Genomic DNA, 18,622 nt, shown 5'->3' on the forward strand with positions numbered 1-18,622 from the left:
GATGAATAATAAAATTTCCCCACATTGCATTTCACTGGCTAACATCATCCATAGCACTACAGATGAATAATAAAATTTCCCCACATTGCAGCTTTGAAACGAAAAGGTAACAATACTAAGAGAAACAAAATGTGAATGGCAGTGTCTCCACGTGACTTAAGGATTGAGTCCACTTAAAAGGGAGGAATCACTTCCCTAGGAAGTGTGAAACGTGACTGAGAACCTATTTTCTGAATTCCTGTTAACACAGGCTAGAGACCTAATGGCTCTATGCTGTTCTTCCAGTTACAGATGTTCCAGATCAGGAATCCTGGCTTTTCACGTCATTGCTAAGTGGAAAACAGAATGACTGCTTTGCCAGCTAGCCATAAGTACCATGACAGCAGTTGTGAAATAAATCTCAGGCCTCTCGTAATTGTTACATAAGCAAAAAAATTGCTGGAACCTACATCCACTAGTTTCACAGCATGATAAATAACCAAGTACATGATCTAAGCACCTGTAGCTTACATATTCCAGGAAATTCTGATATGAACTAGGGAGGCACATTTCTTTTTCCTGGAATGCAAAACGTATACGTAACCAATTCCGTTAGTTAAGGCCAGGCTCCTCCTCCCTTATAAACCGCGTTACATCTGACTTTGATGCTATAGACAGCCTCACGATCCTACACCACAAACTTCAGCTACAAGGGCAGCGGATACTGCATGGCAGTGAAGGAAGAGTGGTGAGTATAAATCTCATCCATCGGAAGAGGAGGGAGAGGAGAAACTCATTTTAAAGAAGATGCTTGTAAGTGGAATGCTTAATGAAACAGGAGTTTTCCCAGCTAGGAATTAAATACACTGAGGTTTAAGACACAACAAGGAAACATTTTTAACCCCACAACTTCCAAAATCTAAAAAATAGATTTTCATTCCACAGCACACACACTTCAGTCCCAGCCCCATTTATTCTTTGCTTCTACAGCCATCAAATTTTCGGCACAAGCCAACCCTGCTCCACAACTCGCCAAGGAATTGTGCTCCAGAATAAAAAGTGCTTTGATCTATTGAGATCACTTTTAGATTCAAGTTGTTTATTTTCTCTGCATTTTTAGCTTCCTTTAAAGTGATTTAGCAGTTGGAAACAAGGAGGAAAGTTAGTGTCATGTCACCAGCCAGCTCTCTACAGACCATGAGCAAGTGCTCCATGGACCACTGCAGTTTGAGAACCTCTAACTTAAGTTAAAACACAAGGGCCACATCTCAGCTGGTGCAAGTCAGTCTAGACAATGAAGCATTGAAATCAATGGATTTATGTTGATTCTCACCCGCTGAAAATCTGGCCCCGTGTGTCTTATTTGAACAGTTCATCAGTTTTCTTAAGTCCTGTCTCACTATTTCCTGCTGTTTTACACAAAGAGTTGACCTTCTCTTTCCTGCAACAATACTGTTCATCTATCCCTTCACATATGGAGCTCTTTCCAGACACAGATAAAGCATCTCATCCTTGACTTGCACAGCTCTCCTGTTCTATGAGCCGTTGTCTCTATTTAAACTAAACAAGCATAACATTAGCAAAGAAGTACTGTTCTCATCTTGATGCCAGGGGATTTACTTTGTGTACGTGCGTACATTTCTATTCATCAAGCACTTGAGTCATCACTGGGTCGATGGGAGTATCTTTATTGATTTCAGTGGTTGGACCAGGCTTCAAGAGGAGACTATCATCTCCTAAATCATGGATGCCCCCAGAATATATAGTTAACATTTAAAACAGGGGAACAAGTAATTGCTCAAACACCCCAGTCATTAAAATAGTTGCAAAACAGTAATGCAGGACATTTATACCTGCAGGAACACTTTCAGAAATATACATGGATAAGGTACCTTTTTTAAAGTAACAGCAACGTCTGGTGCCGTGACTCTGCATGGAATGATCATCTCTCCTCCATCAGTCATGTGTATAATTTTAGGTATGTCGCTGTGCAGCTCTACAAATGGACTGCCTGTATCTACAGAGAGGGATAAAAAGAAACGGTCACTGTCTGAAACATTACAACAGCATAGAAAATGTGCAGCTAACTTAACCAAACTATACTAACAGATTACCACAACAACTAAAAAGCGCCTACTTCATAAATCTGAAGGGCCTAGAGAAAATTCTCACTACAGGCCCCATATCTCTTTAAAAATGGTTCTTTCATTATTGACAGATAACTACCACAAAGGATCAGCCAATTCTCCCTAACTATCAGTGTTGATAAGTTTCCAAAATAGCTGTTCCATTTACTTTCATTGTTTAGGGCTGGTAAAATATTTTTGCAGTGTATGAAAGATCACTCATCATTAATAATCAACACATAGCATTTCTTTACATTTTTGCGTCATCTTTAATATTATATATATTATATATATATACAATATAATATAGGTGATGTTAAGTAAACAGATTTTTTTCTAGTTATTGCATCTCACATATGGCTCAGACCTAAATAAAATACCATATTTCATAGTGTTTGTGTTCATTTCTATTTTATTGTCATTGGAAGAAGTAACTACATGGGACTGTGCTGAAATTCACCTATCAAGAAACACCCCACCAAGGACCTGTTCCTGCTCCCCTGGAAGTCAATAGCAAAACTCACATTGGCTTCAGTAAGACTAGGATTAGGATCCAAAACATGGTCATTAAGTCAGATATTCAAGTAGCTCTTAGAATATGGACAAGTAAGTGTAAATATTTGCTTTCTTTCCTATCAGCACAATATATTTGTGTCTCTTTTGTAAGTGACAGGTGACTGAAAATGTCAGGGAAACATTTATTTCATTTAACTCAATAACTATGACTTGACAGTATAATTTGCTATCTCTTTAAGCAATACTTTTGACAAAAGGCATTGGCACAAATAGCCCACACTGGAAATAGGGATTACTGTTGCTTTTGCAAATGTTTTACTGTTTGTGTTGTTTAACCAAGATGGACAAGAGCCACAAACTCTGGATCTAAATCTTGTTTTCAGGTGGTCAGATCTGGGGGATCGGTTTTACTTTAGTTCTGGTGCATTTTCAGACAAATTCTGCTGCTTTAACTTAGTCAGAATCCAGCACATAGCAATAGTATTCTTCCTTCCAAGATTTGGCCATTTGTGAATGTTGAAATAGAGTATCACTATCAAATTATCCCACTCATGAATCTCTGCACATTCCTGTATGTTCACTGAAGGAGCTACTCTTTTAAATACATTGCTTTTGCTTCTCCTTCACTCAAGAGTATGTGCATCACTTCACATAGTAATAAAATCCTTTAAGATCCTCATTTCTTATTAGACTATGCAAATTAAAGTACATCTTAGGCACAGGGCAGGAGGGGAAGCAATTCTGCACTTACTTACAATGGGCTAAATTCAAAAGTACCTTAGATGTACCCCTGTGCAAGTGAGAGCACAGTTTTGCCCAAAGAGTTTAAGGAGATTTGATAGATGAGATCAAATTGTTACATGAAGAAAATCATTTGAAATTGAAAGCCTGGATCACAGTCAGATCTGTTGTGATCGCAAAAGGAGCTCATGCATTGGAGAGACTGTAATACAATAAAAATATTCAAAGACTTGTTAGTCTAACATTTCCTTTGCAATATGATTCAAGGAAAGACCAAGACTGCGCCTGCTTGTACCATTGTAAAAGAAACATTTTTGTTTTGCAGGGACTGCAGTTATGGAAGAGGTCACTAGACCTTTAACATCACCAGTGAAACAGATGTATTACTCCCCTAAGTCTCATTCATCCTTGTCACAAAATTAAGAGCTACTTTCCAAAACCAGCAAACTTTGCAGAGTAGTTTCCTGTATCATAATCTCCAGATCATTACAAGTGTGAGGAAGAGCTGCCCTGAAGACTACCGGTACTGTCTCCAGACAAAGTGTCACCACTAACTGATGCCAACATTGCTCTAGTGGGAGCTGTACTGCCCTAACCTCACAGGACTCCCTGCCTGTCTAGAGGTGGTGACAGGAAACCAGCACAAAATGTGAAGAACTCTTTTTTTCCCTTAATGGAAACATGCCTGCTGCCATTCACACTTGGAGGAGACAGTCAAGTGCTGTCAAACAAAGCTAAAAAAGTGTCCTTGACGCCTCTGAATGCAAGTATTACATTTGAAGGTGACTTTCCCCCATAAATCTGAAATTACAATTACACATTAGAGCATTTAGACATAAAGAGCCAGCCACAGCTATAGCTCGATTCGCGTGCAGAATTCCCATTGACATCACTAGGGAGTTCCGCCATGGACTGAGGGCAGTATATGGCCGAAAGCCCTCCAAACGTCTTCCTGCTTTTGATTAAAAGGAATATGCAGCGTGTTTCCTAGCAGCATTTTGTTTTCATAATTACTTTGGAGGCTTTTCCTGAGCCCCTTTGATTTTATTCTCCTTCCTTCTTAATGAACATAAAGGGATATAGTCATTACTTCAGGACTAGCAGCTGGTGCTGGAGTAACACAGTCAGAATACTCCAATGAGATTAGAACCTTTCTTTCCCAGTTAATAAACCCTCCTGATCCCATCTTAGTCTTTTCTCCCCCCGCCTCCAGCCTACCTATTGCTAGCAGCTCCTGCCATGTTTTCCATCTGATTGCCAGAGATTAATCTTTCCTTCCTGAGGTGATGTAACACAGTCATGAATTAGGCCCTTTAAAGTCTAAATCTGACTTCCCTCCCCTATTCTTCTGGGCCATCTCCAATGATGAAGTTTCTCCACCTTTTGGGCCTGATCACGGCTCTACTTTTATGCTGATGCAACTAACTCTAGGGGTAAAAGCAGAGTAACACTGTGGTGAATCAGGCCATGGGGGTCTAATTCTGACTTTGAACAGAATGGTTTATCTTCAAAAAAGAGTGTTTTCAGGAATGTTGAAGACCACAATAGCACAATGTATTAAGCTCCTTTGGCTTTTAGTATTTCATTGGGAGGAGCATGTTTATTTTTTGCTAAATAACTGGCTGCAACTGAAGAGGGAAAAAAATCCTGAATATTTGCATAAGTTGGAGGTCGCTTCTTACTGAATATTATATTTTAAAACAATAATTGCGTCTGCAGTTAGTGGTTTTGTACTGTGTTTAACCAGGTCACCCACAATATTTCCCACTCACAGTCAATGTGAGGCCATAAAAAGTAGTCACAGAATCATATAACTCATGAAGGTCATTTGCCGCATTGTCTGTGAACATATATAGCAGCTATTTTATTTAACTGGTCATAAAAGAGATTAAAACATAAGAGCCTTAATTCAGGCAAATATTATGGCAAATATCTTGCACAAACAATTGGATTAACACATATTGAAATGGCACAGTCAGAAAAACGGATGCTCCTCCTTTCCATACTCTGTGCCCTCAGGTTCCTTAACTTCAACTACACAAGTCTCTGCCTGTGAAAAAGATTTGGAAGTCATAGTGGAAAATCAACTGAACAAGAGTTCCCAATGCGATGTTGTGGCTAAAGGAGCTAATGTGATCCTGGGATACATAACCGGGAACCTCGAAAAGGAACAGAGTGGTTATTTTAACTCTATAGTTGGCACTGGTGTGTTCACTGCTGGAATATTGTGTCCAGTTCTGGTGCACAAAATTCAAGACGGGTGTTGATAAGTTGGAGAATGTTCAGAGAAGAGCCACAAAATGATGAAAGGATTAGAAAACATGGCTTACAGTGATAGACTCAAAGAGTTTAATCTATTCAGTTTAACAAAGAGAAGGTTAAGGGATGACTTGATTACAGTCTATTTGGCTCTACATGGGGAACAAATATTTAATAATGGGATCTTCAATCTAGCAGAGAAAGGTAGAACATGTTTCAATGACTGGAAGTTGAAGATAGACAAATTCAGACTGGAAATAAGGTGTGAATTTTTAACAGGGAGGGTAATCACCCACTGCAACAATTTACCAAGGGTCATGATGGATTCTCCATCACTGATGATTTTAAAATCAAGATTACATGTTTTTCCATACAATATGCTTTAGGAATTATTTTGAAGAAGTTCAGTGGCCTGCGTTATACAGGAGGTCAGACTAGATCACTATGTCCTTTGGCCTTGGAATCTAGGAGTCTATGAAAGTCAAAAAACACAGATAAAAATGTCAGAAGCAAACTCTATGGGTGAAACCCTGGTGTCACTAAAGGCTAAGGGAGTTTTGCCATTCTACTTAATGGGGCCAGGATACCTGTTTATATCATGCTTATCACAGTACTATCTCAGACTCAAAATAAATGGTTTCCCTACCTACAGAGAATACCTGTCTCCCATTCATAAAGACATTTTTAAGGACCAAATTCTGTCCTCAGATATACTCATGTAAATTGCATTAAAATCCATGGACCAAATTCTCCTTTCATTTACATTAATGCAACCCTTGACTTCAATTATACCAGTGCAACTTCATGGAAGTCAATTGGGTTGCATCGGTGAAACTGAAAGGAGAATTTAGCACAGTGGAAATGAACTGTGCACAGAATCTGGCCTAAAGTGGACAAAATTACTTCTAGAAGCCCTTCAGTCTTCTTTTCCTTTCCTAGCCCCAAAAATAATGCCCCCCCCCCAGTGAAAATGACTGCTGGACATTGAAGAAAGAGTGACATTGAGACATAAATTAATACACTTTGGGTATATCTACACTAGCCGTCGGCAGGTAGTGATCGATCCCCAAACGCGCTCCCTGTCGACTCCAACAGGGCGAGAGGTGGAAGCGGAGACAACAGGGGAGCGGCGGCCATCGATCCTGCACTGCGAGGACGCAAAATAAGTCAATCTAAGTCACTCTAAGATACGTTGACTTCAGCTACACTATTCTCGTAGCTGAAGTTGAGTAACTTAGATGGATCCCCCTCCCCCTCTTCCCACCCCTCCCGGTGTAGACCAGGCCTTAGAAATAAACCCAGGACAAGAATAACTTGGCAAGCAAAATCCAAAGTACAGAGAAGTTGAACGTCTCAAGACTAAAGCACTTATCTTCAAACACAACGGGCTTATCGACATGGTGGGGCAGTGCGCTTTACTGGGGTATGATTTCTAAAGTTCATTGACACGTTGCACATTAATTGGTCAGTGTGGACCCCGCTGGTGCACACTAAAGGTTTCCTTGCACGCTTCAACAATACATCAAAGCACAGTCAGGAACGGACACATGCTTATCTTTACATATTGCAAGTAGTCCCAGTAAATCCAATGGAACTACTCACGGTACACAAAGTGAAGCCTCCATCCACAGGAATGGAAACAAGTGATTTATGTCAATGTGTTCTAGAGGGCTCTATTTTGTAGGAGGAACTTTCTTATGCACTGAAAATGTGTCCACATACTGCATACAGCTGTAATATAGTTTAAACTAGTTTCCTTTTCATAACAAATGTGCTATTACATTATTGACTTTGACAACCTGTTAGCCAAAAAGTACAATTCATATGATAGAGCTGTGCCAAATCACAGAGATGGATCATGAACTGGATAAGAGAGTCTCCCACATTGGGAACATTGGGGCAAGTTGTTCCATGGCCAGGTTATTACTGATTTTTTAAAAAATATACAGGAAGAAAATAATTTACATCTTTGATCTATGTTCAGAGATTTGGGGTTTTTTGTTTGTTTTTTAGTTTTTTTTAAAGTCATACCTTTACCAGCTAAATTCTCCTGACACTGGGGTTTTTGAACTTTAAACCAAAGTTTTTGGAGAGCTGTTATTAGACAGTCTGCCTCTTCTGAGATGTAATATCATGCAGGGTTATGAAAAGTGAATCCATTAAAGTCACATTTAAATCCATTCCAACTGGAAAGCTTGATTCAGCCAGCTGCCAACAACTGGAACTCCCAGTGATGTCAAAGGGAATTCTGTGCACCAAGGGCTTGCAGGGTGTAACTCTAGGGTTTCAAAATGTGCTCCCAAAAAACAAGCACTTTGAAAGTCCAAAGGCTTAATTTTTTCAGTGTCCACTAATTCTGGGCGTCTTCATTTTTGATTGCTCCTCTTGAAACACTTAGTCATCTAATCTTGGGCACTCAAAAATTTGAAACAACCAAAATTAGAGGACATGTTTGAAACTGTAGTCATTGGTGATCTACGAATGTGACTACTTTAAATAGTATTGAAGTAAAATCTTGTTTAGTTGCTCCATCTTCAAAATCCAGTACCCAGAATATTGTAAGAGGGGAACATAGCAGGAATATTGTTGAATATTTCACCATCCGTGGAATAGTGCCAAGGAGATAAATTAGCATACATGAACTCTGACAATGCTAGGAAAGACCTTGAAGAATGACAAATTGGAGACTGATAATCGGATTAGGACTACACAAAACAATTCTTATTGCTGACCAAGCTGCAAGACAGTTAGCAAGCTCACCTCAAATTCAGTGACAGATTTGGTGAGAATGAAAAAGGCAGTTGCCATGGCTGAAAACTTAACCTACTTTGCTGTAAAGAAAGAATGACCATTTGGCTGTGAAACTGGCTAAATTTCCTCTATAAAGATAGAGATGATTTCCTTCTGGGGAAAAAATCTCAAGTTTGCTAGTATGAAAATGTTGCTACTGCCTACATCTGAATTGGCCAGAGGCAATGGCAATATGGCAACCTGGAAGCAGCATTTGTTTGAATTCCGGCAAAGCTCTAGGATTAATATATCAAAGTAACCACAGTTATTTGTATTCCCCAGCTCGGTCCTGAGAGCAGGTGGCAGCAGTCATGGAAGGCTGAGCGAAGTGCATGTTTTTGTGCAAAAAGAAAATGGGCTCCATGCCAGCAGCTGAAAAAGAGTCTGACCAACAGGCAGGTGGAAAGGACAGTGTGCCTGCACCCAGAAAGGCAGGTCTGAAAGTGACAGTCACTGGGGAATCCTGCCTTGGGGAAACCAGTCAGTCAAAAGAGCTGGCACGCTGCTAACTTGGTATGTTTCTTAAACGTCTTCATCCCATTAATATGATCCATTTGCAAGTGGAAAACCCTGCCCACCCTCACTCCTGTGAGTAACACGAGTGTCCCATTAAAGGAGGTGTTCAGTGAAATGACCCAGGCCAGACTGGTGAGCAGATTGAGAATACAGAACAGGATTTGGCCCCACGATCATAAGGAACTTGCAGAAAGCCTTCCTGAGCTTCAAATTCCAATGTCCCCCTTCTCTCTCCTCAGCTCAAAGAGTTTCTATGGGCTCATGCACTATATGGATCCCAGTTTTCTTAGTGAACTGCAATAAAGCCAACACTCAAGAATATTTGTTTCTTTTGCCTGATGCATCAGTTCCTGGTTGTCTGGGGCCAGAGTAACTACAGCATAGACTGTGCACTCACTCCCTACAGCAACTCAATATTGGCCACTCCAGTGGAAAAAGTGGGTTTATATATTGACTGGCTTCTGAAAGAATTTCATGTGGCCTGGCAGGATGAGAATGGAAACCTAGGATCTTGAAAGTACCATGCTGAGTGTTGGGGCATATGAGATTTTCATCTCATCTTCTTCAGCAAGAATTTTCATTACCCCACAGGGGAAAAGGGACTTATATCTTCCTTTCTGTGTATATAACCTTTTCCTCTGCAATAGGATATTTGTATTACTGAACTGAAAGGCTTAATATGTCTATTCTTTTCTATCCAGTTCATATTCCAAGTCACTCTAACTACGGAAACGAGTAACATTTTCTAAACAATAAGCAAGAACTTCCTCTACAAACAATATTAACTTTCATGATTCAGTTTCTGTGTTTGTAAATAGCAACTATTTACTCTCCTGTGCAGAGAGTTAAAACATGGGAAAAGGACACCTTAGTGATCCACACGGTGCTAATATGGGGAATTGACTGTGTCATAACATTTCTTCCCAGATCTGGACCTTAGCGTCCAAAATATGGGTATTAGCATGAAAACCTCCAAGCTTAGTTACCAGCTTGGACCTGGTACCGCTGCCACCAGCTAAGAATTATACAGTGCCTAGCTCACTGTGGTCTTCCCAAAACCTTCCCTGGGGGACCCCCAGACTCAGATGCCTTGAGTCTTACAACAAAGGGAAATAACCCCCTCCCCTTGTTTCCTTGTTACTTCCTCCCAGGCTCCCCTCCCTGGACGACCCTAGGAGATTCCCTGCTTCCAGTCCTGGAAACACAAGTATCGAGAGATCTAATCTCTCCCCCTCACCCAGAGGGTATGAAAAGTCAGGCTTAGTAAATCTAACACAAAGAGATTTTCCCCTTGACTTCTTCCTCCCACCAATTCCCTGGTGAGCTGCAGACTCAATTCCCTGGAGTCCCCACTAAAGAAAAACTCCAACAGGTCTTAAAAAGAAAGCTTTGTATAAAAAGAAAGAAAAAAGGACATTAAAAATAGTCTCTGTATCAAGTTAACAATATACAGGGTCAATTGCTTAAAGGGAAAAAATGAATAAACAGCCTTATCAAAAAAGAATACAATTCAAAACACTCCAGCAACTACACACATGTAAATACAAAAGAAAACAATATAAACCTATTGTCTTACTATCCTTGTACTTACAACTTGGAAACAGAAGATTAGAAAGCCAGGAGATAGAAAAATCACTCTCAGAGCCGAGAGGGTCAGACCCAAGACAAAGAACAAAGAACTCACACCCAAAACTTCCCTCCACCCAGATTTGAAAAAGTCTTCTTTCCTGATTGGTCCTCTGGTCAGGTGTTTCAGGTTCCCTGTGTTAACCCTTTAAAGGGAAAAGAACATTAACCCTTAGCTAACTGTTTATGACAGACTGATACATATGTCCTGTGACGGGAAACAATACATAACTAATAGTGATCCAGATTTTATAACAGTTTGTTTCCCAAACACCCGGAAATTAGTTAAAAAAATTTAAACCTTCAAAGGAAGTTTATTTATTTATTTCCAAATTGAGCTGAATAAATGCGTTCCACTCTGGTTTCCAAAAAGCACTGATTTAAGTTAAGAGGCACTTTCATTGCATGTGCTTTCCCTTACAAATGATAACGTCATACTCATTCCACAGGAGAAACAGCAGATTGCAGCAGCAGGAATCATGGGGCACTTGGATAAGTTAGATTTCTGTTTTTCTGTGGTTCTTTTATGCTCGTCATCAATTTGTTTTGTACCTTCACCCTTTGAGGAAGACTCGGGAAGCTTGATAACAGGAAAGGTAAGCTTCATTCCCCTTTCACAGACCTCACATTCTTCCTTTCCTTCCCTCTTCCCCAGCCCCCACCCCAGTGCATCCTGGGAATTGTAATTCCTGGACTCAAACCTACAGGAGCCACCTAGGAACAAATTTACAAACACAAACTGCGTAGCGTTTGCACCTAGCTAGATCTGGCAACTGTCCTTTTTTTGTGTATTCACAAAAATGAATCTCCCATGGCTTGCTCAACATTTCTTCCCGAAGCTGTAAAATCTATGTCGGCTCAATAACTTTTCCCTCACCTCACGAAAGTTCAGAGGAATAAATTCACCAGGCACAGATCAAGCAATTACATTGCAGCTTATTCCATTATCCCAAGGCTGGCACACATATCCATCGTAGTTTATATTAAGATTCTCAACACCTGGCTGCTAAGGAACTGACACACCAATGAAAGCAATGACAGATTCTAAAAACTCGGAAGCCAGAGATATCTCAGCTTCGGACAGGATTGCCCCTTGAACACCCTTTTACAAGTTTCCTGGGAAGCAAGGTGAAGGGTAAAATTTTCTAAGAATCTAAGTCCCATTTTCAAAAGAGACTTAGGCACTTGGGAGTCTAAATCTCATTGAAAGTTTACAGGCCTTAGGCTCCTAAGTCACTTAGGCACTTTTGAAAATTTAACCTGGCATATTAAAGGGTTTTTTTTCCTGCCTGAAGAGACCACTCTGTCTCTCAGGACCTGATGTTTCTCTCCAGCCATCTGCATCCACTAGGAAGCCCACCTTGATTCTTGTGCATCTGACATAGATTCTCTTTCAAATACAAGAAAACGACACATAAATCACTCAAGAGGGAGAAACACTGATGGTGTCTCAACTTAATTCAGTGATTAACAAGTAGTGTTAACACCTTGTGCAGGAAAGAGAATGAGAGAAAGAGATCAACATGTAGGAGTCTCCTATATGTAGCAAGGTAGACTTAGCACATGGGTTCTCAACCTGGAGTCAGGATGTCAGATGGTCACAACTACCTTTGCTCTTCTCATATTGCTAAATGGGAGAGTATTCTCAGCTAGATGGAGTGGAAGGTTCAAGGGGGTTCGCAATAGGAAAAAGGTTAAGAACTACTATTCTAGAAAGCTGCATATTTTCATGGGCAGCAGAAGATGTCAGTCAATAAATTAGTAACCTCCTACCTTCTTTACACTTTTAGGGATACGTTCATAGCTGGCTGCCCAGAGTTATGCTACTGAAAGTCACATAGGTAAATGGTTAAATGCTGAGAGGAGTATATATTTTCATCAGGGCCAGCTCCAGCGTTTTTGCCCCCAAGCGGCAAAAAAAAAAAAAAAAGCCACAATCGGCGGCACTTTGGCAGCTCTAACCGCTGCCGCTTCATTCTTCGGCGGCAATTCGGCAGCAAGTCCTTCCATCCAAAAGGGACTGAGGGACCCACCACCAAATTGCCGCCGAAGAGCCGGACATGCCACCCCTCTCTGTTGGCCGCCCCAAGCACCTGCTTGCTGCGCTGGTGCCTGGAGCCAGCCTTGACTTTCACAGTGTTGTTCAGAGGTAGAAAAAGCAGAAATGACTATAAGTTATTGAGCAATTCTAGGTAAGGCAGGATATAGACCAAAATGGACAGGTCTCTTGTTTTCTGTCAGACAAAAACAACAGGTCTGATTGGTTCCACTTTTACACAGCCTCAGTCATGTTCTTTGTTTTGCAAGACCAAAACCAACAATGATCCAATCCAACATCCACTTCAACAGGGGAGACAGACACATAATTCAGAAAAGTTTCCATTTTGGATTCTATCTATTGCAGATTTTTAAAATCTATTAATCTGATGCCTGACATTAATCTACTCACTTTTTTGTTGTAAATTCAAGGAATTAAAGCTCAAGAAAGAGTAAAATTCAAAATCAAATGCAAAACCTGTATTATAACTTTATTTTATTTTTAGTGAATTCTGTGCTTGATTAATATCCCTGCAGAGAACAAGGCCAGCAAGCCATTCTTATTATTATAATTTAACTACCTAATGCAGGCATTTCCCATATATTACACAATCTTTGGTTGCTGAACACAAAAGAGCTGATATTCAGAATGATATTTAAATAAAATCAATATGTTTTATATCTGATAGAATTCCAGAGTACTGAATGGTTTGAAAGTGACAAACACTTAAACATTAATTTTCTGCAGAATGAGAAAATTCCCCTGGTAAGCTGAAAGGTGGATCTTTCCATCTGCAACAAGACAGCATTTGGCATCCTTTGGCCAGATAGCAGCTTATGGTCTTTTAATGGCAATTAATATCTATAAGGAGTATCAGGGCAGAGATATTTTTGAATTACCATTTGATGCCCTGAGATGGTTCTGCGATATCATAATCATTTCACAGATGCACATCTGGTCCATTTCATTTCAGATAAATCAACCTTGCAAAATTGTGCTTGCCCAGTGTGATGTGTACTTGGATTCCATTCTTTTTCACTAGCAAATAAAACGTTGGCACTAGTTTTTTGCATTATCATCCAGCCTCACAGTAAATGGTGGGCAAGCAGATTTTGTACATGGGCTAGTAAATTTGCATGACCATTTTGCAAAGCCGAAGGTGTCATTCACATGCATCATTTAGATATTTAACGACAGTTGACTTACAGCACTTTTGGCCACTTTAACACTGTTGAATTTAAAATACCAAAGGAGCATTTTAAAAAATTGGAATCTTACCATTAATAAATATATAGACCATAGATTCTGTCTTCTTCTTTACAGCACTTGATGATGCATATTTGCAGCGATAGTATCCAGTGTCATTCGCTTGAGCTCTGCTCAAGGTCAGGCTACTACAGAACTGTTTGCCATTCCTTCCACAGGCATATTTAATTACTTTCAGCCTCTTGCTCTCCTGACTTGGAGCTTCAGGCAGAGACCATGAATGAACCATTTCCCCCCTGCAAACACAGATAAGGAAATAAAAACAATGAAGTTGGGCTGCAATTATATAGCTCCAGTTCCCAAGCTTTCTGTTTTATTATATCAGGCTATTTCTGGGGTTCTCTTTAATCTTGCTCTCCAAAAACAGCAACGGAAACAAGGAGAGCTATTAAACAATTGCCATTGAAGTTAGGCCCCCATTATCCCTCCCCCCCCCCCAAAAAAAACCCTGTTTTTCTCCCCTTTCATTTTTAAAAAAAGAGTCCTGTGGATTAATACCCAGGAAAATTATCCAAGCCAAGTCAGCTGGTTACCTGCAAGTGAGATTTAAGGTCTGGCCTGCTTGAATGACGTGCTGTGCACCTTTTATACTCAGTTCAGGACCTTTTAATTTTGACCCTGAACTAGATCCTAGAAAAACAATAAGAGAAACATTAACAATGATAAATAGCCTTCCTGTATTCAATCCGTTCACATTCACAGTGTTGTCATCACTGTAATGTTGCAGCGTAGCTGCTGGGTTTTTTTTCCCCACACACCGTCCTCTGGACCAAGGAAGTCCTTACTCAAGGCCCAAGAACCTCTCCTATGGAATTAACACACAAAGCAGGGAAGGAATAGAGAGGAAACCTCTGCAAGGTTCCCCATACTGAATTTGCTCCAGAATTGTTTCATTCAGGGGGACATAATTTTCCCACATGCAATAGGCTCTGTGCCCTGTGGATCAGTAGTAATCTAGTACCACCCATATGGTAGCTCACTGCCCTCATAAGCCTCATACTGATCACTCCCTGTCTATCTATCAATAGAACAGCACTAGCAGGACTCCTACAGTCATTGCTAGTCACTGCCCCAAAGACATCTGACTGTGTCATCTTTCCAAGAGGAACTCCACAGGGCCAGCAGGAGGACAATGCAAGCCCCAGCCCATTCCCCAGGTGCATGCCTGGGTTCATGGAGAACTCTCTGTGCAGGCCAGAAAAAGAGGGAGAGGATGAAGCCATGAGGTGTCTGGCTCCCCTTTCCACAGAGGAGGCTGAGATGCATCTGTGGATCTCTAAGGAGACACAAGCTGGCCCTCAGTTATGCTGAACTCTTGTATAAAACTCTCTGCAAAGTCAATGGGAGCTTTGAAAAGACTGAATAAGGATGGCAGGATTTACCCCTTTTAATTTAAAGGCATAGCCCCTCTGTCTAACACAGTGGTTCTCAAACTTCTGTACTGGTGACCCTTTTCACACAGCAAGCCTCTGAGTGCGACCCCCTTTATAAATTGAAAACACTTTTTTATATATTTAACACCATTGTAAATGCTGGAGGCAAAGCAGGGTTTGTGGTGGAGGCTGACAGCCCACGACAGCCCATGTAATAACCTCGCGAGCCCCTAGGGTACCAACCCCCAGTTTGAGAACCCCTGGTCTAACATCCCCTATGCTGCAAGCGCCTCTGCTCTAAAGAAGCCTTGTAAAGCCACTTGGTTTGTCTTTACCCATTATTATAATATTTACATGGCATTTTCTATGTCAAGCAACCTAAAATATAGTCTTTAAAAACAAGTAACAGAATTCCTGTGGGGGAAAAAACCATCAGTGCACTGATCCTGATCCCCACTCACATCAATTGCAAAGCATTCCAGAAGCTAGCAGCACAACAAGCAAATGTCAGCTGTCTTAACCTAAATTTAGACAGTACCAAAAGTCTGGAAAATGAAAGTGATGAGGATTTTGTATTGCAGTAAAAGAGTATCTGTAAACCTGAAAGGATCCAACGGTAGTTCTATTTGAAAAGAAAAGGAAAGTAGTTTATAGCCAATATATGAAGAAGACAGCATTATATATACACTTATATTGTCCATTATGCACTAAAATATGGGGGAGTAAGAGTTTAATCTGTCTATTTTAGGTAATTTGAGGGGGCCCATCACAGTTGAATCTAGACACCAAATAGCATAGAGATCCATTTCCCTGGTGGACTCTGTGCCTCTCCCAGGTTCAGCAGCGTTTACTTATTAGGTGGTGTGTGCATGTGAATTTCTTGTCTGTTATTTTTTGTGTGAAGACACATGTCTTGTATCATGTTCTGAATATGGACAGGCTCAAACTCAGTCTTATCTCTTTTGGTAGCTCTTTGCTTAGCTGAGGGCCTGCCACCAAAGACAATCTATCTCCTACTTTGGAGGTCTTCACCCTGGGCACAGTTAGCTGTGTTGTCCCAGAGGAGGGCAGATGACTTGGTAGGCTGTGAATGGAGCAATAATGTAGCTGGGCTGTGAGCCACTGAGAGTCTTAATAAGCAAGATAAAATCTTTTAATTGGCAATGGAAGTGAACTCGGAGCCAGCTGTGGGCACACAGCACTGAAGTGAAGTGTTCTCAGCAGCCTTTCCTGCTGGAGATGTGAGCCACTGTGTTTTGTACAAGCTGGTATTTCCTTGTTGCTTTCCTTCACAGCCCCAGATGCAGTGAATTGCAATCATTTTGCATGGTCACTGTGTACCTTGGGGTCCTCTGGCAAACAAGGTGTAATGTGCTGATTACTATGTCTGTATGTATGTGCACTACTTTGTGCACCTCTCTACCAGATGGAATGTCAGACCTGCTCATTCGCTGCCATTTGTATGTCTGGTGGTTGGCCAGCAGAGAATACAAACCCTACTACAGTTAACAGAGGTTCTCCTTTGACTCCAGGTGCAGACACAGAAGGTCCAGAGTTCGAGTTGTGCAGTAGACCATGAAGTACTTGTGACCAAGGTATGAGGTAAAAATGCTGACAATTTAATGCATCCATAGAATCACTTCTATATGCATCTCACAAACTATCACAGTGTGCAAAATTATATAAAGTTAAATTAATAAAATACAGCACCACACGAAGTTGGCTGGCTGCCTACAAAGATATTAAATGGTACTTTCCTACAAAGATACATTTAAAAAAAAATCTATACTGGATCTCTGCAATTTGTTTGAACAATGGTGAGCTGAAATGTGGAAATCAGTCTTTCATAAGAAAGCTGACTTTTAAAAACCAATGTCACTTCTTTCCCTCCAAATCAAAGAGTTTGTCTGAAGACAACTGATGAAGTGAGTATTCACCCACAAAAGCTTATGCTCCAATACGTCTGTGAGTCTATAAGGTGCCACAGGACTCTTTGTCGCTTTTGTCTGAAGACTATTGTTTTAAATAGACAGTTTTGACAAATCAGCACAGTCTGACAAATCAGTTTTGACAGATCAGTCTGGTAACAAGTGATACATCAGTTTTTATTGTGTTCTCCTCATCAGCAGAATTGTCATAAAAAATAAATTCTAGCCCATGATAACATTGGTATGCGTCAAACATCAAATGCCTGGCAACCCATTCTGGGAAATAAAAACCCAATATTTACAAAAGTCTAAACAATCCTTATAGGCTGGAGACTGAATTCAACTTGTATTTGACATGACATATTAAACACTTATGCTGTGGTGAAGTCATCAATCCCTTTTATGGTTGTTTAGTCCAGGCTAGAACTTGAGGGGCACAGGTGTGGGACACAAGAGAGTGATTGGTCAATCTGGAAACTAGAAAGCCAGAGAGAACCACAAAATCTTTCTGTGCTCAGCAGCCTCACAAACGAATTCCCTTTACATTTATTACAACTGAGTCACATCTCTCTGCTGCACTGTACAGTATTCTGCAGTTGCAACATGTAAGGTCTTAGCAAAAAGATGGCTTAACCTGCATTCAGCACATTCTAAAGTGAGAGGTTTAAAATGTATAGAATTTCCTACTTTTTATTTTCATAGCATCCTTAAAAGTCTGGCCACAAGCAATTTATATATTGCCTCTTTTCCTACTGCAACTAAGCATTATACTGATGTTCTGGTCTATGCTGAATCTCTGAGGGCTGTGCCTTAAAAACACAATCTAGCTGTGGCAGGGTGGACTAGGCCCTGAGCCCCCTGCTGGAGGCCTCGTGGTCCTCCCATACCCTGCCCCAGAAAAAGGTAGTAGAGAGGTCCTCAAAAATGGCTGGAGTGGCTGTTAGGGCAGCAGCCAATCAGGGCCCAGCAGGTCAATATAAGAAGAGCTTGCAGGGCCAGAGTGAGTTTAGTTCCTTGCTAGAACTAGGCGTGCTCCTGGCTGGCTGCTAGGACGGCACAAGGACAAGGCCTTTAGGTAGGAGTGAAGAATGTGCGAGAGCCATGGGGAAGTTGCCCAGAGAATTATAGCAGCAATGCAGTTTATTTAAAGGGCCATGATGGATGGCTGCTATCTATAGAGTCCCTGGGTTGGGCCCCAGAGTAGAGGATGGGCCCCACCAGCCACTTGGAAAGTGACCTGGACTTTGAGGCAATCCAGAAGGGGAACTGAACCATAGTGGTCCTGCTGAAGAGCTGGGGCCAGAAAGGGCCTGAGAGGGTGAAGACACTGCCTCCAAGAAAGGAGCCCTGGGGCATTGCTGTGTTCTGGAGCAGGGACAAACAGAGAGACATTACAGAGGGCACTGAGAGAGGCCTCTGTTGGACTTGTACCCCAAAAGGAGTTTTGTGTTGCTTTTATCTCAC

At 41.0% G+C, this 18,622-nt stretch overlaps 1 protein-coding gene across 2 annotated transcripts in view; it reads right to left on the bottom strand.

Annotated features, from left to right (window-relative positions):
- Positions 1 to 18,622, bottom strand: part of FLT1 (fms related tyrosine kinase 1) — a 159,943-nt gene that overhangs the window by 123,915 nt on the left and 17,406 nt on the right. For both annotated transcript variants that reach the window (XM_030562729.1, XM_030562736.1), the window contains exons 2-4: positions 14,391 to 14,487; positions 13,870 to 14,093; positions 1,872 to 1,996 (exon numbers count right to left, since the gene is read on the bottom strand). In XM_030562729.1, coding sequence (XP_030418589.1) covers positions 1,872 to 1,996; positions 13,870 to 14,093; positions 14,391 to 14,487 — 446 coding nt within the window. The remainder of the gene's footprint in view (positions 1 to 1,871; positions 1,997 to 13,869; positions 14,094 to 14,390; positions 14,488 to 18,622) is intronic.

Source organism: Gopherus evgoodei, chromosome 1 (genome assembly GCF_007399415.2).
Source record: "Gopherus evgoodei ecotype Sinaloan lineage chromosome 1, rGopEvg1_v1.p, whole genome shotgun sequence".
NCBI classification, from domain to species: domain Eukaryota; kingdom Metazoa; phylum Chordata; order Testudines; family Testudinidae; genus Gopherus; species Gopherus evgoodei.